Below are 27,857 nucleotides of genomic sequence, written 5' to 3' on the forward strand. Positions count from 1 at the left end.
TAAGCAACTCACAGGACAATAACAAAAAATGGTGGTGAAGAGAATGAGAAAACTTGGAAGTAAATTTTTCAGTTTCTGCTTAGCTAGGTTATTTTTTTTACCACTTTGGATACTATTAGTTATACTTAGATGGTATGTTGGACAGAAAGAGGAGACTAAATTCAAATCACATAGTAGTTCTGGTATAGTTGGAGAATAAAGTTCAAAATAATTAGTGTTAAAATTTATAAATTTTAAATCATTTTGCTGCTTAATCCTCCAAACTCCTCACCACTAAAAAGCTGACCACTACCCACCGAAAAAGTACTGACTCTTATAAGCAAGGAATGTAATGAAACCTACATCTTTCATAAATAAGACACTAAGATTGAGGAAGTATAACTAAATATAAAAGTTAAAGATGAAAATATTTAAAGTAAAGAATAAAAATTCTATGTACATTAATAAAACCAGCTGTAAAATTGTGCATGTGCTTTAAAAACAATAAAAACATAAAAGAATATTGTTCACAAAGTATAGATATTTGAAGATTTAGGTAAAATACAGAAGACAAAGGAAAATAATAACTTTATAACCACGATGCTCTTCCATGAGTAATATAAACCTAGATTATCTAACATGAAACAAGTCAAGAAGATTCTAGGGTTATAGTGTCCTGAATAATGTAAGACAAAAAGTAAAATAAAATAAATGTACTTCAGGTCAAATTGTTCATCTAAAAGCTCAGAGAAGAAAACAATATTGTATTAAGAAGATTTTTTAATGTACTCTGTTTCATTTAATAGCTTTGAGTACATACAGTAACAAATTTAAACTATCAGAGAATAATCATTTCTTGGCCTTTTGGCTAAGATCAAGTTTAAACTATCAGAGAATTTCAACTTTATATTTTCCTACAAAAAAGTAAAGACTAAGAACATAAAAGCATAACAGATTTGGCTTTGTAAAATCTTCTAGGAGGGTAATGATGGATTTAGCAGCCTAGGGGTTGCTAAAGAATAAACTCACCAGGGACAGAAAGTTGGCTAATATACTCAAGAGCAGGATAAACATGAGAGAAGAGTAAATCTAATCCATAATCCAAATAATCCCTTGTGTTTTACGGTCTTGTGAGAAAAAGAAATCATGTAATTTCAAGAGAGTAATGGAAATAGCAGAACTTGACTGTAACTGACTTCCATGAACACATGCGGTCAAGCAGACAGAAGAGTGAAAATGACACTTCCAAACACTGAGGAGACAAACAGGCAAAAAATAATCTCAAAGCCTAAGTATCTAATTTGACTTCCTTAAATTATTTTTTAAAATGAGTTTACACAGTTTTGAGTAACCTCTCTTTTGTTAAATAGCAATTCAGTTGAGTTGTCTTATTCAAAGTAATTCAAATGTACTGCTTCCACAGGAAACCACACTGGTGTGGCTCTGGGCAATGCAGTCTTCTTATTTGTGGCATATGGCAATGAATTGGAGACTTCAAGTGAAAGCTGAGTAAGGAGGCATATTTCAAAGAGTGAGGATCACAGCAAAATCAGGGCACATGCCCCTCTTTTTTTCAGTGGATGGTTCAACAAGCTATGACCAGTTTAACAATGCTGAGGAGAACATGCCAAGTATCACACCCTGAAATAAGGAGCTAATGTTCCAGGAGAAGGCTTCTTTAATTCCTTAAATTCCCCAAATAATCACCTAAAAAACTGTTGCTCTGATGTGTAAATCTATAGGGTCTTTGGTGACATACCTCCTTCACACATACTATATTAAATCTTTAAAATATTTTAAAATAGATGTTTATTTTTCATTAAATTTATGTACAAAAACATAGTTTGGCTTTAATATTAGAAAGGATAAATTTTCTCTTAAAGGCACCCCTCCAGATGTTTCTAGTTACTCCCTCACTCTATGTCTAGTGACTGTATTTCCTATTTCCAGTTACTCAGTTTCTATAGTTTCTAATTACACTAGTCCTATTTAAGTCCTTGGGTAGTTTGCTCTGCAGCACACAGCGTGCTTCACTGCACTCAATGATATGCTAAGTTGCAAAGTACTTTCACGTTTCAGGGCAAAATACCAAAAGAGCCAAATGTAGAAAAGCTTAAAGATAAATATGAATATAAGCAAATATGCTTAAGAGCTGCTATACCAACTTACAACACATCCTACCTGGTTCATACTTGCAGATGTAATTGTGCTTCATGTTGCACCTGTCATCATTCCACTGGTAAAGGTAGGGGCCTCCAAGGCCAGGATTGGCAGTAGGTTGATGATACATCACGACGCACTTTTCACTTCCACAGGAAGGTTCATCAGTATACCAGTTTCTGCAAATACAGAGCAGGTGAGGCAAAAGTAGGTTTGTAGTTGTTCATATAAAAATAATGCAGTAATTAATAAATAATGAAAGAATAAACTCTGTTTCGCGCACTCACAACTGTCAACCTACTTTTGTCCCACTCTGTATAGAGCAGCAAGAACACCTCTATGTGATCTTCGCTGCTCTGTTCTGACATTCTCTACAGGTAACAGAAATCTCCCCCAGGCCCCGACTCACCGGTACTGGGAACTGCTTCCATCAGACCACCGGTAGAGGTCTGGGCAGGCACCAGATGCTTGCCCGTCTCCATTTCTCCAAAGGCCTATCCAGAAATCACCATCAGAAATGCCTGTGCCTGGTTTTGTCAGGTTTTGCAACATGCTTTCTATTAACTTCTGTTCTGCTTCATTCTCAAGGCTGAGCAGGGCTCCTCCCTCACTCTCACACGCCAGGCGTGCCTCCTGGAAGCTCACTCGGCTGGACAGTTCATGGAAATAGGCCATTTTGTAGCATGGGTGCTTGTAGTCAGCAAAACACACCTTTTGGCCTGAAGAAGAAAAAAAAAGATGAAGCAGACTTAAAGAAGACTTAAATACATAGGCAACAAAAGAAATAGTTTGATTTTAAAAATTCGCAAAATTGAATTTCACATATATATTAAGCAGAATGACTTTTCCTGACGACTTTGTGACATAACTATAAGTAGGCATCACCATATCGGGTTATAATGAAGCCAAAGTGTACAAGATTCAGTTAACTCTACCAGCAACAGAATTTCTATTGCCTATACCCTCCTCCTCCTTCTACCACCAAACATGCAGGCCAAGATTATAGAGACACTTCCCACCGGTCATGTTGTTTTGTTTTATTTTTCCTTATCTTCTTTAGCTCATCTCTGATCTTTGCTTGTCAATGTTAAAAACTGCCACAAATCCCTCCCAGTCACTGTTCCTCATTTCCAACCTGCTGCCCATGACCTACATTACTCTCCTAGTCTTTGACTTCAGCTTAGGTTTAGACTTAGAACACAGAATATTTTACTACTTTATGTAAAATTAAGTTAAATTAGTTTATGTTGAGAAATTAAGGCACAGCTTTACTGTTTTCTTATGATTCATCTGCATGAACATTGTTCTTGTTGAGATTGAAGGCTTTGTTCCCTACATATTTAATTTTGTAGCCAATCAAGAAAAGTTGTCAGTAGTGGAAGGGTGGGAGTGTTATTGTGCTTACACACTGGCTAAGAAATAAAGCGTTTGAGCTCTGCACTCTTAATTACAGTATAGCACACTGAGCCAGTGTTGGCATCACACCCTTCCTCCCCCAGAATCAGCAATTAATGACCAATGATGACACTCGGAGGCAGAAGGGAGCAGAAATCAGCGCAAGGCCGTTAACCTCACCCCAGTGTTTGAGTGACGGGCATTCAGTAACTTGACACAAGCTGAGAACAGCCAACTAATGAAACGGCAGCTCCAGCCAGTCAAGTAAGACAGCCAGTTGTCCTCTGCCTCATTAACGGCGATCTGGACCCAGGAGCAACACACTGAATAATACGAACAAATTAACAGACTGCCCAACTAATTGTTCATGAAAAATAACAGGCTAGTATGTATGCCCAAAGGGCATTGGAATTAAAGAGACTTCAAGTGGACAAAATAAGTCTGAAACATTCCTTGAGAGATGATTAGGGAAGTCCCAAAGGTTGATTCTAATATAATTATTATTTTTTAAAATTTCTCTTAGTTTATTATAAGGTTTGTGTTGACTACATTAATTAAAAGTGGTTTTTCTGGTAATATTCTAACAATGCCATTAACCTGAGTGATTTTTATGCCTATATTTTAAAATCAAGCTCTGTTTCTATTTTCATCTTCTACATCCTTTATATATCTCTAAGTTTCAAAATATCTCTTACGTGCATTCCCTTGAGGTTGCAATTTGTTTAGCTTTTCATTCTAAGAAATCACAGACTTGGATTTGACTCCAGCACTTTTAAAATATTAAACTTGTCCAACAAGATTGTTTTGCAGTATGTCAAAAAGCCAAATTAAAAAAAAGATTATACAAAAGTTTTAATAAGTAAAAATTATTTACATAACAAAGCCAGCACACATTCAAAGGATGCACAGGTATGATTTTAATGCTAACAGTCTCTGCTCCTTATCTTTCATATATTAAAAAAATAAATGCAACACAGATTTATTATCTATGATGAGGACATAAAAATGATGAAACTAAACTTGTTTATAAAATTCAGACAGCACTTCTAATTAAATACATGAGAGCTTTTGCCCTGACTGGTGTGGCTCAGTGGGTCAGGCCTCATCCAGCAAAGCAAAAGGTCACCAGTTTGATTTCTGGTCAGGGCACATGCCTGGGTTGCAGGCGAGGTCCCCAGTTGTGAGTGCAAGAGGCAACCCATCAATGTTTATCTCCTGCATTGACATTTCTCTTCCTCTCTTTCTCCATCCCTACTCCTCTCTCTAAAAATCAATCAATAAGTAAAAAGTCTTTAATTGCCTGAGAGCTTTAAATGTCATGAAAAAATTCCTAATACCACTCTTAGGTATTAGCAAAGTACATAAATGCTAGTCTGTAGAGAGATAATAAGAGAAAAAATCCATAAACAGGGACTATATTAACAATTAATAACAAATACTGCATGGGCCTTGGACGATAGCCAGCCTTGACACTCGCCGTGGCTGTGGATGATGGAGTGGTCCAGGGATCTGGATGAGGGGTGGAGATTGTGGTGGCTGCACCACAGGGGAAGTCTCAGCGGATCCAGACACTGGCCAATTACCAACTACAGGTAGACGTTAACTTCACAGTGTATTGATTGAATATCAGCTCTGTCCACAGATTTTGACCTGAAGGCACTACCAGTTCTGATCTAGCCAGGCAGTTTTCAGGAAATTGTGGAAACTTTGCAGTTTTTTTTTTTAAAAATAAGATATATATCATAGTCAGTTAAAGCTGGCACTGTGAATTTCTTTACACCCAACTGCACTTCATTACTGATTTCCACCTTACTGGGCAAATTTAGTCCAAGTTGCAGCACAACTGGCAAAGAAGAAGCCATCGAACTAGTGCTGTCATTTGGCTGTGATCACGGTGGAACTCCAACAGCTGGGAAACAGATGTTGCCCTGATTCCCAGAGAAGTCCCATTAGCACGGATCTTCGGGAGGCAACTTTTCCCACTTCTGCAAAGGCTAATATTCCTAGAGAACTGTTACGATTACCACCCTTCTCATTCTGTGAGATCACAGAGAACATTTCCTTTTCTCTTTGAAATATTATATTCAGAAGAAATCTTCCATCACTATATTGAAATACAAGAATTGTAATCTCCCATCTATTACATCAACTTCCATCTACCACTCTACTCCCCTTAACATATCCAGATAATTGTATAACAGTTTTTACTACACAGAGGCTGCCTTGATACTGCCCAACAATGATTTACTGAATGTTGCCTAGCATCTGCAGTGAAAAATATTCTTACAAGAGAAAGAAAAGATATCCCACCTAAAAGTCTGCATCTCTATTGGCTTCTCACACCCATTAACTTTTATTTAGAGATATTTCTCAGTACTGCCTATTAAAATAAACATTCCTATCAATATCAGAGGTAAGATTGTGCTACTACTTCTATGCATACATATATCTGTCTTTTTTTCTTAGTAAAATTCCTTTAGAGCTAAATATTGGCAGAATTTTAAGTGCTTTTGGCAATAATGTGAAAGTGGAGCGCAACTCATATATGCATTGTAGTTTACTTTTTTCTTCCTAAATAGAAAAGACCTAAGATTTGGTTTGGTTTTGTTTATATGTATTCACCTTCGGACATGTGAATCCCCAGTTTGTTAGGAAAGTAATATCATTTTTCTTATACCTCACCCTATAATCATATATTATAAATATTAAATTATTGAATTTATATCACATTATTTAATAAAATATAGAAGACACTTCATGAATTTCTTATGTTCCATTGTGACGTACCTTAGGTTGCAAAGAAAAAGTTAAACAAAAGCAGATCTGCCTAATAAGCCCAAATCTGATTGACTAGACTTTAAACATTTTATCAGAACCCCACAAAATAATTTGTTTTTCATGGTTCTGTTTTTACTCCCCCAAAATCACACTAAGTATGCCGGCACTACAATACCGCATGTAGCATGACCTTTGATGGTAACGCCCACACTTTCAAACTAGAAAGGAAGGGCATGCGACTGATCTTGTTTCTGTTTCCAGTGTTCAATATCACACCGACTTCTTCAGAATTTTCCTCTATAAAAAAAGTGTTGTTAGAATAAACTTCATTTTTTTGACAGGAGTTTTTATAATGCAATGAGCTAAAAAGAGTGCACTATTAAGATTGTGCTGAAATCCTTTTTCCAACACTGGTAAGCAAAACCCAAACTGTAATCTTGGGTCATTTTATGAATGGTGGTGGCAGCTGCAAGCCCTCCCTCTCCAGCTAGGGAATACCACATGTTTCCTGACGAGGAGATGAGACTCATCTTTTTAAAATCCCAACATTTGAAATCAAGATCTAAATAGTAAATGGTAAACCAAGGGACCGTGTGACAAGATTTCAAGCATTCTATCAGTCAGGACTGGCTTGGAATTCCGGAGCTATACTTGAACTGTGGGGATATTACTTAAACTTTCCTGGCCTCAGTTTTCTTACCAAAAGTGGTTATAAGATTTAAAGAAATAACGATAGCCTGCCATTTATCAATAGTTTAGTATGCAGGGTGTCACTGCTAGCACCATCCATGACTTTGGGTAAATTAGGAAAAGATGTCTCCTGGTGATACAGACTTTACACCTAGAAAAAAAGAAATGTGTTTTCCTCTAGGGGGCGTCACTCAGGCACAGGGCAGGCCACACTGGGTCCTCTCTACAGCTCCTCGGCATTCACTCCCGCTCATCACACAGCCTGTGCAACTGTGTGAAACCTTTTTAAGCCCCAACAACCCTATGCTGTAGGTGTTCTCATCCCATTCCTAAAACAAAGGGGAACAAAGGAAAGTTAAGTAATTTTCTGAAATTCACACAGCTCATAAATAGTAAAATCAGGGTTTAGGAGCTGGCAGCCAGGCTCCTAAATTTCATTCATTTACCCCGATTTCCATGCAACCCCTAGACGTGCCTCAAATGTAACATGTTTTACTAAGTGGGAAGATTTCAAAAATAAAGGATTGATGAGTATATACATTATTCATGTTTTTTATGTTGTAATTATTGGTATTGATCCATTCATGATTACTGGGTGGCTAATATAGGCAAGGGGTTGGCCCTTGAGGGTTTGTTTCTAAGCTGATTGTGGATTTTCTATGACTGAACATTTAGTCATAGGATTAATATTGGAACATCAACCTCATATTTCCAGACCATATATGTCTTTAATGATTATTTTATTGAGCCCTTTTGTTTTCCAAATAAAATAAACGAGGGCCAAACTGAATTTTCCCACTCATTACAAGGAGGATAACTTTAATCAAGTCGGCAGGTCACACTGATGATGTGATATCATCAGTGATACGTTAAAACAGTGGAAGAAGCAGTCTCTCTGGGCGGTGTGTACCTCCGGCCACCCGAATGTGAAGTACCTACACAGAAGACAGTTGCGAAGAGTAAAAAGTGTTAGTGAGAGCATTAGCTGGATTTCTGCTTGCACCAATAATACTGCCTTCTTTTTCATGTTAATGGAATAGATATTGGCACTTTCAGGAAAAAGAGTTATAAAAACAAAACCAAAATGCTGAAAAACAGCAATTAGGCATTTAATGGCTATGATAAATATGTCGTTTACTAAGTGGCTAGTAATAAGATTAATTTGTTCCTTTCTTGCCCAAGAGATACTTAAAGTAATTGCATCTTTGAAAACTGCACCGTCATCACTTTATGCTTTTGATGATGTCATGGAATTCTCCCAGGGCCTGGGATAACAGTTTCTGTATCTCCTTTGCTATCATATTAATCTATAGGCTACTGAACACAACCATGATTTTGCAATACTCTGTGGCATCTCTGTGAGAAAAAGAAAGCTCTCTAAAACATCCGGTCTCCTAAACAAAATGTGTGCCAACTATAGGTTCAAATTGGTACATATTAAAATGTTCTGCAGACATTGGGAGGCACCATGAAACACATTCAGTGGCATTTTGCAGCACAAACAGGTTGAGGGTCACCACAGCTGTGTGTGCTGAAAAAAGAGAGAGTAAAAAACAAACAAACAAAAAGAAACACATTACTTAAAAACATTTCAAATGGTTAAAAATATCCACATGCTCTTCAAACACATCTTCCCATCTGGTAACCTGAATTTTGAACTCTTCTTTCTGATATGTATCTATATCCGCATAAGTAGAAACCTCTTACCTTTGTCCTGAAGATTTCATTACCTACCAGTCACTTGACAAAATTAAATGACTGCGGCCCCCGTAGGTATTCCCTACACATCTGTGTTCAGCAATAAATCAGTACAGGTCTAAGACCCTAAAAGCACTTCCCAACTTACAATCATAAATTCACAAAATACTCTCTGATTGTTATTCTCATGGTTATATAGTTGTAGTGTATATTGATGCATCAAGCTAAGCATGCCAATAACTTACACAAATATTTCTCTGCAACTGATAAATGCTATTAGCTCTTATAGGGAAGATTATGATGATGGAGCTGTTTAAAATGTTATTTCTTTTTAACTACTTTCACTTCATTTATAAATAATGTTCTCAGCTTTCAAAAGAATGATGAATTTTAAAGTACTAGAAAATATAACTGAATATTTTGAAATACTAACATCAGAATTTCTATGAAGGATCATTTTATGAGTACCTGTCATTTTTCTGGGTGACTATTTTGGTACACTACATAGAAAATATAAATAGTTGTATTGATATTTAATACATAGAAAATGTATCCCATATACTGTAAGTGTATTTCTAATACTGGTCCCGAAGAACTTGTTGCAGTCAACACCCACTTGGGAATTTTGGTGAATGGTCCCTGGTGGCATGGAAAAGTTGGTGCGCCCCTCAAAAGTTGATGACCAGGCAGACATCAGACTTACTACTTCCGCAATGCCTCACTTTAAACTGCTTTGTGCTCATGTCATTACAGCTGAAATATACACTTTCAAAAGAGACTCTTCAAAGAATAAAATCACAAGTCAATTTATAATGCTAAATGTCAATGTGAACTTTTATGACCAAATACAATTAAATTATTCATAAAATCATAATTGTTTAATATCAAGTAAACATCATCATTTATGCTAAATCAAATATATCATGTTCAGTTAACTAGAAATTTTCCAGATGTCACCCAAAAGATGCCTATAAATTGTAGAAAAACACAGCAAAAGGTTTGCAACAATTTATGCAATACCAAAACGCAGAATAAACTTTCACCAACAAGTTTTAAGTTCTATTTTTACACTATATATCTTTTTTATTCCCTTGCAAAGTTAAGGCATATGAACAAGAATATACCAAAAGGATACTATGTAATTCAAAGAAGTGTTTCTAGGTGCTTAAAAACACCTTATGCTCAAAGCCTGGTCTTTGCTCTTCGTTCATTTGCAGGAATAATTCTGATAAACACAAAGGCAGTCAGGTATGTAATTCACACATGCAGCTGAGTCAAATATATTGCAAAGTTTTTCTTCCAAGTTAAATGAAGGGGAAATGGAACTGATGGTATGGCTTCTAAAACACCCTTATTTGGTACTATTAAGTTTTCATTTTAGAAATACTAACAGCCTAATTTTCTTTTTTAAAAGAAGTAAGCACTATGCATTTCCAAATGACATTTCACAATGTATTTAATTCCAATGTCTCCACAGTGCCAAAAAGTTAGCAGAGAATGGATGATAACTAGACATTTAAGAATTATATTCTGAAGATGTAGAACATCACATATTGCTGAGGGGAAGATCAGGAACCATTAAGCTTAATACGCCAGTTTGTAAAAGTCTGGCTTCACGGCTGATTAAGTTGCCGTCATCTGTCATCTACCTCTACCTCTGGGGGGTACCTGTTATAAGATGCACAGAATGTGGAAGGGAATTTGTACTGTTTTCCTGAAAAACTTTCCCACACTTAAAATACATGCCCACATACTTTTAACAAATATTCATTGCAACATTTTAATTAGCATCACAAGAGATTTCAATAAAAGGAGCTATGCTCAGTTTTCAAAAAGGCCCTATTAATGCACCCTAGGCTTTTGAGAATCCTCGTGTTTTTTAGGAGACCTTCCCAAAAAGTAAGAAAGGGCGAATCAACTGTAAATTGCTCAACAGTAAGGGAGTGAAAGTCAAAGAAAGAGAAAAATCAGAGCGAACGCTGGGAAGCTTGCCAATTCTGAACCATTTACCTTGCACTGACTCCATCGACCTAACTGGGCACCTACCGTATGCACGAACCTGCAGTAGTCACCATATACACCTTAGCCCAACTCCAGCCGACCTCATTTTCTGTTAAGTCCCCAACTTGGAATGAGGTGCCAAGGAAAGGCGTCTGCGCACCGTGACCAGTCCCCTATTCTTTGTCAGCCCTCCCGAGAACAAAGGCTGCGTGCCCTGGGGTCGGAGAGCGACTCCCGGCCAGCAAATCTGGTCTCAGGAATGCTCCCAGGGAGCGCGGTGTGTGGACGGAAGTGGCCAATAGGAGGTGGCATTCCTGCCGCGGCTGTTCTTTCCCGGGGCTCCCTCTGCGCCCGCGGTACCCCACCCCGGCCGCAGGTGCCCGGCCCTGCCCTGTGGCCAACTCTCCTACAAAGAAAGTGGAAATAAATTGCTCCTCGAAACCGTCGTGCTGCTCATGATGAAGCAGAGCTCGTTTCGCAGCTGTGAGCCAGACACTTCCCAAGATTTTAAACTTTTTGTGTGCATCTCGGCGGTGTTAGGGGGAGGAGAATGCAGAGCACAATCCGTTTCCCACGCCTCCCGGCTCCCTACCCCGCACAGGTTTCCAACCCGGGGACAACCTCTACCCCAAGAACGGCTGCCCCGCGTCGCCCTCGCCCGCACGCCCCACGGTTCACCTCCCTGCTTTTCCTCTCGGCGGGCACGCAGCCCCGGACTCACCGCTGACCACCCGGCGGCAAAAGGCTCCGTGACCGCAAAGCAGAGCGGCTCCCAACAGCAGCGAGACCACGCGGCTCATCGCGGCAAGGCGGCAGCAGCAGCAGCAGCAGGTGTTGCCCCGGGCCAAGGCGGCCTTTGCCCGCCGCGCAGCCAAGGCTCTAACCCTGGAGCCTCCCTGCCTCCCTGCCGGCCCTACTCCAGCTGCCGGAGCCCAGCCTCTTGGTCCCCTGCACGCATCGCCTTTGGCCGGACACGGACGGTGCGCGTTCAGGGAGGGGGAGCAGAAGTTAGGGGGTCCCTTGTGGGTCCCAGGTATGCAGCAGAAGCCCCGGTTGGACCCCACCGGTCCTCTTCGATCCTCTCCGGGGCCTCTAGCGAGCGAGGGGCTGCGTCCGCGCGCCCTGATCCCGGATCTCAGGGCAGCAGCAGCAGCTCCGCGCTGCAGACGCCGGCTTATATACCCGCATCCCGAGGCTCCGGCCCCTCGCTAGTAACAATGTTTAACTACTTCGTTTCTCCTGCCATGCGGACTATCCCGGCCCCTCCCCTAAAAACTGGAGCCACTTTGAAAACCGTCCACTCAGCAGCTCCACCTCCTCCACTCCACTCCTGGTCTCTCCTCTTTTCTTTCGCTAACAGACCCGAAGCTCATTTGTGTAAAATGCGACAGTTTTGCCATTAAACTCGGGCAAAAGTTGGACCGATTGGGTTGTCTCAAAGATTAATGTCCACAGGGATGCCAAGTTGTGGGGCCTTTCTTTTTTTGTGCTAAATTGCTTGATCATGAGTATTGCTTGGATGCAGGGCACGAGCCACTATTGAAGATGAATTGGCGGAATGGGAGCCAAAACCTGCTTAGTGAATTATATAACGTGGCAGGTTTTTCCCCACGTAGGTCCTACAAATAGATGACTTGCAAGCAAGTTGTTTGACTAAATCGCCACAGGAGTAATTTCAAAGAATATTTGAAGCACGATTTTCCCAACTGGTTTCAATCTTAGTATTCGTAGCTCCAGAGAAAACCATCAAGGCAAAATGAATATTCTGAATACTTGGGAATTTCATGGATATAAATGCATGTATTTCTCTGCAATCATCTATCAGTGGCCTGTGGTTTTCATTAGAAGCAAAACTCAATCTAAAACCTACAAAGGCACTTTTCTATACCCTTACCGAGTCTTTATTAAAACAGTCCATTTAAGGATGCTAGGGTTTCCTGGAGCATTGGGAAGAAGTTAATGAGAGTTTCATCTGTAGTCCATGATAGGAAACTTGAGGATGCTCTCATAATGAACTTCAGTAGAACTGGTATTTTTGCCCATGTTGCTGTACGTGTCCAAGGGTTTGTTAATTAAAATCCTTTGTTTTTAGTAGATAATAAACTTTCCTGTAACCCCCTCTTGTCTTTATTTTTCGTAAGCCACAAGCACACTATAAACATTTGTTGAACTGTTTTCTTGTAATTGGTTAATCTTGCTATGGTAAGAACAAATTTCGCAGGGTAAGAAGTTTTAGCACTTGGAAAGACCTTAAATAATATTAAACCCACCCTACCCAAGAAAGAATTCTAAAATAATTATAATGATGTCTACCAGTTTATTTTTCCTTGTGTAACCATGAAAATTCTAATTTAATATCAGGCCATTGGCAAGTAATAAATCTTGTAAAGGGTATGGATTTTTTTTTTAATTCCACCACTAGCTAAGTGTCCAAAAGAAACAAGCATTGCTGGGATTTTGAATGGATACCTGATGGATCCACAAGGCAATGGAGGATTGCTCAGCCTCACGAACCTTTTCAAAGAGACTGGGTGGTTGTGATCACAGAATTGCTCCAGGGGCTCACTGTCCAGTGTGGGGACAGAAATATAATAATGATTGTGTGTCATGGTTGCACAGAGGAATGGGGTAGTTTTGCAGGAATTCTCTAGCAGTCGTCCAGGTTGAGGGTGATGATCTTCGTTGGCTGGTGACCTGAGTGAATTCTCCAAATGCCTGCACAACTAGGATTCTGAACAGGAACTGCTTTCTCCTTTCATGGCATCCTACTCCTAGGTATGAGTGTAGCCTGGAGTTATCATGAAAAGGTCCCTGTTTGGGAAGGACTATCAGTGGATCACAGCATAGGCACTGGATAAAACCTCCTGCACATCAACAGACTCCAGGTGCCCCAAGTGTCTCTGACAGCTAAAAAGTCAGCAAGTCCTTGAACCTATTATTGGCCAGGGGGAGCCCCATAGGTCTTGTACTTCAGAAAATCCAAATTATAACAACTGAATCTTCAATAGGGTTGTACAGACATCCAAAAATATAGTTTCTTTAGGTTAGGATTTGATCAGTTCAGGGTGGCCATACTGATTTACTAGGGCTGCTCAGCAGTTTGACTTACTGGAAAAACAAATTATTAAAGGTTCTTTTTAGACATGATTATTTTAAGGGGACTGGCTGATAAGACTAGCTATTTTCTTTGTTTCTCCATCACTAGCAAACATCTGGATGGATCATGACTAAATTCAGAGAGCGCATTTTGGATAGTCTCAAATACAGAATAAGAGTGGTACTAGATTCCATTTGGAGGGCATGGTGGGGAAGTATCTCTAGAATAATTTTTTTCATATAGTGTAGTAGAAGATATACAACAAAAATTTTCAGCAAAATTGCATTTAAAATACAAAGTTATTAGTCATCAAGTGAAAACAACAAATATTCATTTTTTGGTAACAAATTACTTTCACTGTTTTTCTCTGTGGATAATGTATAAGGTATCACCGGAGACAAATGACTTTCTCATAGCAAACATATTTCAGTCCCACATTAATGGAACAAAATGAGAAATTGAAGAACTGCTTGCGGATCAATAAGGAGATAAGAGGCCCCTCAAGAGGAACCTTAGGGTTTTGTGAGGAATGTTTGCCCATGCATAGAGTTGGACCTTTTGAGGCCCTGAAACCAAGTGTGACCAGACCACGTGATTGGTGACGGGCAATTACGACAGAGGTCCATCACAAGAATCTGTTCTCAGTCAAAAAAATTCAAATAAGGACCTCACAGTGATTAGGGTAATGAGTTAAACATTGATTCCACAATGTACAGCACATCCCTTCAAGCCCCAAAACATACAGGTGATCTCAAAAATAGTGATCCCGAGGAAATCCCTGGCACAAATCAATTGCTGAGTCTCCACAGGCTTTGAAACACCAATTCAGCAACATTTGGAATCCAGAGTTTTGAAAAGTGACATCAAGACGCTTAATAGTACACTGTAGAATCTGTATTTCCCAAATATACAAATTATTCCTTCCCTTTCCCCATTACCTTCAAATGCCTGTAATTCCCAGTGAGCATCTGCTTCACATGCCCAATAACAAGTCTCCAGGACAGACAGTCTGAGTTCCAGGCATTGATTTGCAATCAGTGGCTTCTCACTTACGCAGCTCTAGACAGCAGCATCAGCCTCAGTCACAGCAGGATTCATCCATGTGCTCCAGAGCAAGAAGTAGCAAATATGGTTGTCTTAGTCAGTCTGGGCTGCTGTGACAAAGTACTGTAAACTGGGTGCCTTATGAACAACAGAAATTTATTTCTGAGAGTTCTTGAGGCTGGAAATCTAAGGTCAAGGTACCAGCCTTGCTCAGTTCTAGTGAGGACACTTTTCTGAGTTTCAGGCTGCAGATTTCTGGCTATATTTTCCTATAATGGAAAGAGGGTGAGTGAGCTCTCTGGGCTCCCTCTTATGAGGGTAAAAGTCCCATTCATGAGGGCTCCACTCCCATGATCTAACTACCTCCCAGAGGCCCCACCTCCTCATTCCATCACACTGGGGACAGGGAAAATTGGGGGGAAAGGCGGGGGGGGGCACACAAACATTCAGTCCATGACGATGGTCTCCAAAGATGATTTGTTACAATGTTTTCAATTATTACAACTTTATATTAATATATTTGAAATGCTTATGAAATCCAATTTACTTATTCTATTTATACTTTATTTAATATTAGTTAATGAGTCTCCTAAGCATTATCAATAATAGTGCCAGGAATAATAAAATAATTTAAAAGTGAAAAACTAAAACCATTACTATATAATCACTTTGGTAGTAGGCAAGAAACTGTTTTGTGTTTGTTTGTTTTCTGAATAATTATTAGTTGTCACTTCCAGGAAGATAGCGTTGAGTTCCAGCATTTTCCTCCCAATTCTTTAGAAATGAAATCTTGGCATGTGTATGGGCGTGTACCTGGCTCAAATGCAAGCATGAGCAGTTGGCCAACTTCCCCCCAAGATTTACTTCTTCTTTCAAAAACACGTCTGTGCTATAAAACACACGACTTACCTTATTCAAAAGCCAGCTCTGCTCCCCCTCATAATCCCGGAAGTAGCCATTACAATGCTGTCCCAGGCAGTGTCGCTGTTCATGATGCTGTTAGAGATTTAAGGAAGAATTGAACACACTACAAAAAACATACTTTACTGTCTCTTAAAATTGAAATTTAGGAAATATTGAGTCAGTTACATGCTCTGACCAGTCAGATGATGAATTAAAAATACTTAAGAAATTCAATTATCAGAGACATATCTTAGATCTGAAGAATCATACGAATTTATGTATGTCAAGCTAAATATCAAATCAGTAAATTAAAACTTCCTTTTAGTGCTTCCTTATTAATTTAAGCAATGTTATCAAGTGCTATTGTCATAAATTTAACAGAAGCCAATACTTTTTATTCTAATGTTGGCTTAGTTACTAAATCTGTCTTAATATACATTAATCCAACAAAATAAAATTGAGATAAACATAAAAAAAACCCATAAGTTAAAGTTATACTTGTTTCAAGAGTCTGGCCTGAAATGTAGGTATTTCAAACATCTCATTGAGCACTGTAATATGAAAAGAATTATTGGGCTAGCAGAAACATAAGCCTAATTTTCAGTTAATATGATCTTGGGCTATTTTCTACAATTTTGGTTTTCACATTTAGAATAGAAGAAGAAGAAGTTGGGGAAGTTCTATGCTTCCCAAATGGATGACAATCTACCCCAGAAAAAAGTAGTAATTTCATTAATTTTTCACTCTTAATCTTTACATATATTAAGAACTATCCCAAGTGAGAGTAAGTCATATGTTCTCTGCATATATATAATAATTTTCCAATTGTACATACATGCAAGTTTAATTTTAAAACATCACTAAATTAACAAAATGTTTTCCCACATATTTTATCAATATTTACTGAAAGAATAATTGTTACTATGTGGTGTCCTGGAAACATACTTTTATTAAAAATAAGGCTTCATACTCAAAGAAGTAGCAGTCACTAGGCTAGACTATTCTAAACTTCTTTTTAGCTTTGCAATTCTGTCTTTCTGAAGTTAGAACACTCTAATACTGTTTTTTTTCTTCCTGTCTTCCTCCATCCCTCTCCTCCTCTCTTCTTCCTTCCCTCCCTCCTTCCCTTTCTTTTTCTCTTTCTTTCCATAAAAAAAAAAGGTGTTGATTTGTCATGAATGGGTATAGTCTATTATCTGATTTCTAAATTATTCTGAAAATATGAGTCCTCAAAATTTTCTGTAGTTCTTTGCATAACACATGAAGGTGTTACAGATGCCACAGGAATGGAAAACCCAAACAAAGCAAAATAAAGCTGAGTGGCAAAGTGAGTGAAAGAAAATTCAATTAAGAGACCATACAGCTAAAAATGAATATTTGATGAACCAAGACTTTTTTCTATAAAAGTGCTCCATTTGACTAAAAAGGAAATTTTACCATGAAGAGGAATAGCTAAAAGCTTTCAAAACATAAAACATGCTTTTATAGTTTTCACAAATATTTACTGTTTCTTTGAATATATGAAGTGACTAGAAAACCATAATGCCAAAGCAGCCATAACCTCAATAAACTAGGCTATGTGACATGATGTATAAAATTAGAAGGAATTTGGGGGGAAAAGAAAGGTATCAGGACCCAAGAAATCAATTTAAATATCCTTCTGAAAAAATAATTGTCACTTCACTATCTATTCAGCCACTGTTTCTAAGAGTGAAGGGCTCATGTGTCAAATGCGTGTGTATATCATGCATTTCCAGTATAGCAAAATGGAAATTTGGGGAGTAGTGAGAAACACACCGTCAGGTAACTTGTAGATATAAAACAAGTAAGTACATTAATTTCTATATTCAAATCCTTTATATCAAAAAATGAATAAATTGACCATATTACATAAAGCATTGGTGCTATAATGTTTCTCTCCAAAGAATAGACACAAAAATTCACAAGCAGACTTAATTTTCAAGACCTTTCAAGACATTTGAGGAGCAAGAAATCACCATGAATATATTAGCTAAGTGCCTTCTCTCTTCTAATGGATAGAAGTCATTTAATCTGAGACTGAAAAATCAAGAATAATGGTTTAGATATTTTAATATTTATGAAGTTAAATACTACAACCATTACAAAAAGATATAAAGTTCTGAATACAAGGCTGGAATAATCATTGTGGATTCAGGCTCATCTCCTCAGGAGCACATTAGAATGTAACTCTAATGATATGAAAAAAAATACTTATTTTTAAAATAAAATGGAGGTCAGAGGAGGGCCTCAATATTTTAATTGCCTAATCAATCCCCCACCCATCTACATTAGTCCTTCCCTAAACACCTTATCCCACGTGGCTTATTCTAACATGCTGAAGGCCACTAGGACCTTGGAATCCTCTCCCAGACTCTACATTTTCTTTCCCGAAACCAAGTTAATAGTTCAGGGTGCTAAGAAGCTCTTTATGATGATCATAAAAGAAGTAAAGACACTGACTGTCCTTCTGTATATGCCTAGATCTACGGAAAGACCTTCCCTGACCACATAATCCAGACTGACCCCTGCTTATCCCTCCCCAATTTTGTTTCTGTGACTGCATCTGTTATTCATTCAACAAACATTTACTGAGCACATACTATACTTAGTTAAAAGTGTGTGCTTGTTTACTTGTTTAATGTTCGTCTCTCTCCACTAGATTGTGGATTCTGAGTTGGCTTTATTCCCCATCACTAGGTACCTGATAAATATTTACCAAATAAATAAATGAAAGGAGGAAGGAATCTCTGAATTAAGCTTTTTACCTTCACCTGTAGCCAACTTTTGGAACTTCTCCCTGTCCTTTTCTGTGCACAAGAATGGGAGTGGCGGTGGAGAGGAACCTCTCATAACTACATCCAGCACAGGCAGGACAGTCTTGTCTTTTTCACACTTCCTTGCTCCTGTGGCAATTCTGAACAACCCTCCAAAACCTTACTTGCCTTTGCTGAAGGATATCAGGTTCGCAAAGGAGGAGGCTTTCCAGTGCAATCCATGAAACTTGCACTGTAGCATCTGTGGTTAAGCATCTGACTCCCAGTGTGCCGAAACTGTAGCACCACCCTCACTTGAGCTGCAGACATGTTTTGTATGTGTGAGAGTGAGAGAACATGAGTCAAAAATCCAGATGTACACTCTTAGAAAATAATGTTAAAGAGTCTAAATTTTGTTTTTCTACCTCCACACAGCTGTATCCCGCCAAAAGTAACATCTTCCATGAATATGGTGAGAACACATTCTTCTTATTTGTCTGGCGAAGTCTTCATTTGCCCAAAACAACACCCATTCACACCTTGACATTTTCCATGTGATTGACTATCACCTCCTACATGAAGTTCATTTTTTTCTACTTGGTTGCTGTTGTTGTTGTTGTTTTACTTTTTTAATTAATTTGTTTTTAGAGAGAGAGGAAAGGGAGGAAGAAAGAGAGGAGAGAAACATCAATATGTGGTTGCCTCTCACATACCCCCAAATGGGGACATGGCCTTCAACCCAGGCATGTGCCCTGAATGGGAATCAAACCAGCTACCCTTTGATTCATAGGAGGGCACTCAATCCACTGAGCCACACCAGCCAGGGCTGAAGTTCATTTTTTAACTGACAGAAAAAAATACTTCTTCCTTTAATTTATTTTTTTAATATCACACTATATTTTTTCTTCAGTTGTTAATTGGGTACATTAGGTGTCTTTATGTGCAAACATCAACCTGCTTTAAGGCAAATACCATATTATAAAATATCCTGTATTTGAATGCCTAGCAGTAGGAATTCAATAAATGTTGACTTCAATGAAAGTAAGTGGTTGTTGTAACCATTTCTATAACATCTGAGATGAAGACAATACAATTAAAAGAAGAGACAGGAAAAAACGCATCCCTTGATCTTAAATGTCCCAACATGTTCATCTTTCCATTCCTTCAAAGCCCTCAAGTTATAATTACAGAATAAAATCTTACATTTCTAATTTCTAAAATAACCACATTTTTATTGAGAATATCTGATAAAAATAAAAATGTGTCATTTATTGTTCAAATGGTTATCTGAAATTCATGTTAAAAATTATTAGGATTTAAAGTATTTTTGTAATTTTTTATCAAATTGCTCCCAACCTCTTGAGCTTTGAAACTCTTCGCTCTTTTGCTGGGTTCCACACTTGCAATTCCTCGTGTAGCGTTGAGGTGAATCTTCAAAGAAATAGAAAACACCTGAGCCAAGTGATGCCTAGGTGAGTCATAATGACCATACCTCCACCCAAAGGAACCATAGAGATATTCTGTGGAACTTTTAGGGTTCATAAAACACACTTTGAAAACCATACTTCCATCAATAAATGGCTATAATATCCTGAGCTAAGGGCTAAATGTTCAGAATCTACCAAAAGCAATCAGAGCTCAAATAGATGATAAAGGCTTTTGAGATTCAGAAAAAAATGGAGGGGAGGTCATTCATTTTACTTAATAATCAGCAAAGGATGCAAATAAAACACCATTATATGATTTCAGAGGAAAAATCATTCATTTTTTAACATGATGAGAATTCAAATTCCTCTCTAGATTTATAAAAATTGAAAAGGAATACCATCTAGCTAAATATGAACTATTTGTCTTTTCTGTCCCACCTTTAATGTTTTAATTTCCAATTGCTGTTCGAGGTTGTCATAGCAACAGAACTCTATTTTCAATAAGTTTGGGTAGGAAACCTGTTTTGGAAACCTAATTATAAGTGGAATACATTCAGTTGGTATGACACATTTTTCAAATTTTTGATCTGACTACTACTTCTTATCTGTTTTATGACATAAAATAACTCTTAAAGTTCATAGACAATAGCGGGAATAACTTCAAGGCAAACCTGCCTAAAGTCAATCCAAAGAGTTACATGGAATTTAGATTTTAGCTTCCCTCAGCCCCAACACATCCAATTATCCTATATACCAGCAGTGAATTGTTTTGCCTGAAATACACATTTCTCATGTATTCATTATTTTAATTTCTTAATTTGCTTCCACTATTAGTATAAATATACTTGTAGAAAATGTAATACAAAAATTAGCAGGAAAATTTTTGTATACTGCCACCACCAAGAGCTCCTATTATAAAAGAATACACAGGTTTTTACATATTCTACTGCTCAAAAGCTTTTAATTTATTCTTTATGGCTGATGGAATAAATTTTCAATTCTTTTGTCCTGCTTTCAAAGCCCTCCAAAATCTCATGCTCTATATCTTTCTAGATTGACGTATATTTCTGATGCTCATAAACAATCAGCCAGTACAACCAGCCAGGTGAGCAACAACCTTTCTTTATGCTTTCTGAACTCTATGTACACCTGCAATTTCCTTCATCCTTCCATTCTGGTCTGTTTTCCTAGACCTGTCCTACATATCGGCTCTTCTTTCCTCAAAAAAAAAAAGCAAAAGCCATCTCAGTCCTCTCTCTCATTTCTTCCCCAAATGGATAGAGCTTGCTCATTTAGTCTTTGAATAAAATTTACCTTGTAGAACAGGTGTGTCAAATTCATTTTCACGGGGTGCCACATCAGCCTCGAAGTTGCCTTCAAAGGGCCAAGTGTAATTTTAGGACTGTATAAATGTAACTACTCTTTAACAGTGAAGCAAGAGCTCAACACTGCTGCCAGGTAGAAACAAGGTGCCAGTCGGATAAAACGGAGTGGAGGGCCAGATTCGGCCTCGGGGCCTTGTGTTTGCCACCTGTGTTGTAGAAGTTTTCATGCTCTCGATTCTCACAAACTACTGCTTACAAGCATGTTTTACCTCATCAGGTGGAAGGTGAATTCATTCAGAATCTGAACCACGGCCGGTATCCTTTTTTCCAACCTACCATCAATATTGTCTATTTTACTTAACAAAAGAGCCTTGGAAGTGGAAGTCATGTGACACAGGTTGATAACTTACTTTGTATCCATACATCATCAGACATGTGGGAACATTTGGGGAGATTAAAGATGAAAGGATGTACTATTCCCAGACGCTTCTTTTCATTGTATTATCTTCATCCTAGATGTTGCATAAATGGTTACAACCACTTACTTCATGAGTTACCCATCAAAATAGACCTTAGTATACACTCAAATTGTACATACAAAAGATGCAAAAGGGAGTAAGAGGCCAGGAAGCAATACCAAAAACAGGTGTTTCTTTTTTTTCTGCTTAACCACCAGCCATGCCAGCTTGAGGTTTCACGACAAGCCAGGGAGAAGAAAATATTTTAAAATATTGGTTCCTTTCCCTACCCACCTAAGGAAGTCACCTGACATGCTTCCAAAACATGATTACCTAAGCCAGCAACCCTCTATGGAGAATAGTCCCCAATGCAACTGGCAGACACCCGCTTCCCACCCACAGGGCAACCCTGACAGCAACACGGAGTAAAGGGAGAGCTTTTGCTTGAGGACACACATTTGCTTTCTCACAAAGTAGTTTATTTATTGTCTTTAAGGTTAAAAAATAAGGTGTGACTTGCTTTCTTGCACTTACATTAATGCACACAATTAACCAGGGGCTGTGGGCATGGCAAATTTCTGTCTTTATTCCAGCATTTTAAAAAGTTCAGCTCTATTGATTCATTGTGTGAATAACACAATTTGGAATATCATTTTTCAATATATTGCTAAGGAATTAAAATAGCATGAATTCTGCAAGATCTGTCTTTTGAAAGTTGTGGTCTGGATATAGACAGTATTTTATTGACTTAAATTTTTAAACCTTGATAGATAGATTTTAAGTCACAGTGTAGAGTAATAAATTATACAGTTTTGAATATGAAATCTTTTCATTGGCACTTCAGAGGAGCAGAAAATGAAATGCATAAAGTCTTACCAGAAGTAGTCTAACCATTATGAACTAAGGCCAAATCATTCTATTAAAAAAAAAGATTCAAAATTTTTGACTTGATGCTTTAGTAAAATATTAGCTGGGCTGTTAAAGCTAAACCCAGGTCTTCACACTGGATAATCTTCTTGGAGACTCTGAGATGGATTTGATCCTTGATTCCTTAGCATGACGATGATGGTGATGATAATAATAATAATAATGTCAGCTTATAGTTACTATGTGCCAAGCACTGTTTTGAAAGATTTATGTATTTTAACTCATTTCATCCTCACAAGTCTTATCACACTTTTATTTCTATTTCTACTTTCTTAATATTTTTAAATGGTTAATATTGATTTTATTTTTAGTTGAATGTATTTAATTAAATTTATTAGGGTGACATTGGTTAATAAAATTATATAGGTTTCAAGTGTACAATCCTGTAATACATCATCTGTATAATGTAGTGGGTGTTCACCACCCAAAGTCAAGTCTTCTTCCATTACCGTATATTTGGCCCCTTTACCCTTCACTACTCCCCCTCATTTCCCTGCCCCTCTGGTAACCGCCATGTTGTTATCTGTATATGTAAGGGTTGGTTTTTTATCCTATATGTTCCATTGTTTGCTTTCTGTTTTATACCCCATATATGAGTGAAATGATATGTTCTTGACTTTTTCTGCTAACTTATTTCACTTATTTTGATATTCTCAAGATCCATCCGTGTTGCCAAAAATGGCAGCATTTCAACTTTTCTGTGGCTGAGCAGTACTCCACCGTACTTCTGTGCCACATCTTTTTTACCCAATCGTCCACTGAAGGACAGTGCAGTTGTTTCCGTGTCTTGGCCACTGTGAATAGTGCTGCCACGAACATCGGGGTACATATATCTTTATAAATAAGTGCTTTCAAATTTTTCAGTCATCCCCAGTTTTAAAGGTAAGGAAACTGATGCATGAGGATGCTAAGTAAGTTGCTCGAGGTAACACATGGCTAAAAGAGGACAGCTGTTATTTCAATGCTAGCAGTCAAGTCCCAGAATCTGTGCTCTTAACACAACATCAAACTACCTTTCAAGAAAACGCCCTCCTGTGCAACAGAATTGGGAAAACCGGAGCCTCCACCAACCACTGTTTCCCCAGACATATTTGGTTTCCCACTCCACATACCTAATCCCTCCCCCATCACACAATTCACCAACTCTAACCAAACTAAGCCAATATTTCTCAAATATTATTGAGATGGTTAGAGGTGAAATACAGATTTTTAAATGTTTATATACATATACACACATATGTATATGTGTATATATGCATATACACACATGTACTTTGATGTATGTTTAAGAAATCAATACAATTAGCACATCAAAAACATGATCTTACAAACATGCCTAGATAAAGGTTGACCAAAATAGTAAATAATTTCAGTCATTTTAAAGAAAAAAATCAGTAAATAATAGGACTGGTGGTAAACAAATGAAGAAGAAAGTTTGGAGCCCGGTCAACACTAAACCACAGCAGTGCTTTTCTCTGAGAGCTAAATTTCCAGACAGACCAACCCTAGGGTGTGTCAGCTAAGCTAAGACAGAGTTATTCTAGCTATGTTACAGCATAGCTCGACTTCCCCACCATCTTCTTGTATAAAACTTCCAGTCTTTTCCTGTCCCAATATCACAGGGTCACCGAGGCCACCATCACCATTATTCATCAGAAGGCCCCGTGGAGTCCTGCGGGGCTCATGTCTTTCCTATCTTCTGAACGCCCAGTAAGGACCTTCCACAAAGGGCTGAGGAGCACGTGGGTAAATGTGAGAGTGGATGGAAAGGAGTAGGGAACTGTGACACTGGGGGAACCAACAGGGAAGACAACTGCTCCATGCCAAGCAGTGACTGAGTCACCAAACTGACTAGCTAGTTCACTCTTCTGAGTAACTCTGAGATGAAGGCATCGCTGGCCCTCAGGTGTAGATAAGAAAACCAAAACCCACAAAGCAAACAGTGTGTGAGGCCAGCTTCTGTGATTCTGAAGCTGGAGAACCTCTCCTATACATTGCAGTAGAGACTCAAGAAGGGAAGCAATAATAAAGGATGAAATGAAACAAAGAGTGACCTTGAAAAAACTTATTTAAAATCCTCATTCTTTTATTGATTTTTTAATTGTTATTCAAGTACAGTTGTCTCCATTTCCACCCCCCACCACCACTTCCCTACCCCAGCCATCCTCACCTCCCACCCTGGATCCTACCCCTCTTTGGTTTTGTCCATGTGTCCTTTATACATCTTCCTGAAAACCCTTCCCCCATTTTAATAGATTAAAAACTAAAGTAAGACAGAACTACATGGTCATGTCCCTAGAGCTACAACCTACATATTCAAATGGCGAGTTCAAAGCTTTTCCTAGCACCTTTTGCGGAAAGGCTTGGCATTCACTAGAAGCTATAGCCAGAGAAAATGCTTAAATTACATCAAATGGAAGAAAGCATGACTGTGCCAAGTCTTAGAATTTGCACACACCCAGTGGCCGGCAACCATGGAAACAATTTCTGCTGAATAGGTTATAAAATATATAGGCTACCACAAGGCACTAAGTAGTGTCATTTCATGGTGTTGGAACCGAAACTACTGAGTACTTTAGTGGGCTGGCAGGGGGAAGAGCTGACAGTCACCTTGTCAATATCTTTACTAGAAGTACTCCTACTTTATTGTAACACTGATTAGTTTTTGTTTTTTTTTTTTTAATTTCAAAGCTGGGTCAAGTTGTTCTCAGACGCAAAGTACAACATACATATTCTCCCCAGTGAATTATAATATTACCAATTAAAGGGCCATTTTTGTCTTCGTATCCTCCTGGTGTCTTGCCCATGGTTGGGGCTGTATAAACGTTTGTTGAGTTGAATCCAAGTCATTATAAAGACTGAAACATGTGTGCAGGAATAAATGAAGATCCTCTAAGGGTAAGTGAAAGAAAAATCATAAAGTAAAAAAGCATTTGTATTTCTATAAATTTGTATTCATGTGCTTTTATAGCCATCTTTTGGGAGTCATTATCATAAAAATAATTTTGGTCAATAATGACAAAAATTATGGCAAAATTATTATAATTCAATGACTCATAGTCACATATTTCATCTTCTTGATTGGTATTTTAATGCATAATGCTGTTATTAAGATGCTTATTAACCCACTTTTAACTCTAGACAATCTTCTTTAAATAAGCTTTTTATTTTGAAAATAATACCAGAGACAAACTTTCTGTTATGTTAATTTCTTTGCATTTATGAGTATTTCACCCACTTTGGGTTTAAATATTTTATAATAAATTATAAAACCATATTATATGGCATCAATGAGCATTACAGCTAATGAAATCCAAGTAATCATAAGCCTAAATACTTGAAATTCTGTTTACTTGTTATTTCCCCTTCGTTTTCTAGTAGTCACAGAAATGTAAAGCTACTTAACTTAAAAGGTCACAATTTCACAATAAGGAACTGATAATGTTAATTTTGTAATCCTGAAATGCCTGATTGCCTCTTGAAAATAATCTTTTCAATATAATAAAAGAATAATTTTCTCTGGCCTACAATTTGAGTGATTTATACTGTATGGTTCCACTTCTTCACAGTGCTTTTCTCTACAAGAATTTTCTAGCAAAGCAAAAAGTGTGCACAACTAGAACTAACTGTGAGGACCCTACCTGACTTTGAGAAAATCATACAAGGAAACAAAGGAGGATATTTTAATGGTAAGAGTTTCCTCTTTGGGAAACTTCAGACACTTACCCCTACCCCTGAACTCCACAGCTACACTTTATTTGGCTCCAACCACTTAATCATTTGAGGTCGGTTGTAATGTGAAAGAACATGACATAGGCAGCATCCAAGGAAAAGCGTAAAATGCTCACGGGCGCTTTGTCTTGTTCTTTTGCACTTTTGATGTCTGCACAAAAGAAAGCTACCCAGGTGAAAATCGTTCCCTCAGCCTAGGTCACAGGATAACAGAAATGGCACCAACCCAATCCCCACAATAGTCTAGGGAAAAGACCCCGTAGCCAGTCCACAGGACCGTTTGCAGGGATTAATTGTGTGTTGCTGTGTGTTGCTGGCATGCTTCCACTGCTGTTTTGGAACACTGGTAACAGAGACAGATACCAGGAGTGGGGAGTGTCTAAAGGAAAATATGAAATGTATGACAATGGCTTTGGGGCCAGATGTGGGTAACCACAAGACCACACATTTTTGGAGACTATCCTGTCCTATTCCACCATTGAATGTTGGTTGGGAAGGAGGGGCAGATGATGTAGAGATTATTACAAGATTTTTAACTTCAACTCTGAGGTCATAAAAGCATAAAACTTTGAGGGGAGGAAGGAGTCTTCATTGATGTTGGGTAAATATATTTTGTGGGTGGAAGAAAGAGAGTTAATGTTTGTTATGCAAAGAACAAATTATGAGTAGATTGCATGCTTATACCACAAATACCCATATCCATGCTCCCCACCTCACCAGTGAAGAAGTATACGTTTCCACCCTAATGCTGTCTGCCTTGAGCATGTGGTTTGCCGTAACCAAAAGCATATGATGGGATATGACATACAACCTGTTCTGAAAGAGGCTTTAAACATGCTTGTGTGTCTTACCTATTCCCTTTTGCCATGAGAAGAAATACCCTAGGTAGTGTATTCAGCTTGCATCTCAGACTGACAGATTATTGAACATGCCTAAATGCACCCAACCTCAGCCATCTGGCAGACCTGTAAGTAAAGAATAAATGCTTTCTGATGTAAGCTATTGAAGCTATTGCTTGTTATGCAACACTATAATAAAAAGTCTTACTAACATACAATTCCATAATAATGTTTCAAAGTATCAATCTATCCTCAAGAAAAAGCAAAAGTTATATATCACCTGATTTCACCTGAAGATTTATATAGAATTTGTTGAGCTCCACAAGGTCAACCTTGCAATTTCCCCAAGTATATTTTATAGACATTTAATCTGAAAGGATTTGTCTTTGCATGGTAAATTAGAAAGGTGTTGCTAAAAATTGTGCTTTAGTCTCTACTTTATTTGGTGAGCTGAAACACAAAACAGAGTCTTTGTAACCGCATCTAGTACTGGCCTCATTATCTGGTTACCCTATATATGTTTTATCTCATCGTATCAATGTATTTAGCTGAAATAAAGCATCTTCTGTTTTACAAATCTCTTTGATAAAGGTACAGAAAAAAATCTTTGCAAATCAACCAATTTGAACA

The 27,857-nt window shown here is 38.0% G+C and overlaps 1 protein-coding gene across 2 annotated transcripts in view; it reads right to left on the minus strand.

Annotated features, from left to right (window-relative positions):
- Window positions 1-27,857, minus strand: part of CHODL (chondrolectin) — a 277,081-nt gene that overhangs the window by 7,872 nt on the left and 241,352 nt on the right. Inside the window, exons 1-3 of one of the 2 annotated variants that reach the window (XM_024560159.4) lie at window positions 11,423-11,914; window positions 2,549-2,858; window positions 2,161-2,318 (exon numbers count right to left, since the gene is read on the minus strand). In XM_024560159.4, the coding sequence (XP_024415927.2) occupies window positions 2,161-2,318; window positions 2,549-2,858; window positions 11,423-11,501 (547 nt within the window). In that variant the 5' untranslated portion in view covers window positions 11,502-11,914. Of the gene's footprint in view, window positions 1-2,160; window positions 2,319-2,548; window positions 2,859-11,422; window positions 11,915-27,857 lie in introns of those variants that run through there. The other variant, XM_053918015.1, reaches the window with a different exon arrangement.

This window comes from Desmodus rotundus, chromosome 2 (assembly GCF_022682495.2).
Source record: "Desmodus rotundus isolate HL8 chromosome 2, HLdesRot8A.1, whole genome shotgun sequence".
Lineage (NCBI taxonomy): Eukaryota > Metazoa > Chordata > Mammalia > Chiroptera > Phyllostomidae > Desmodus > Desmodus rotundus.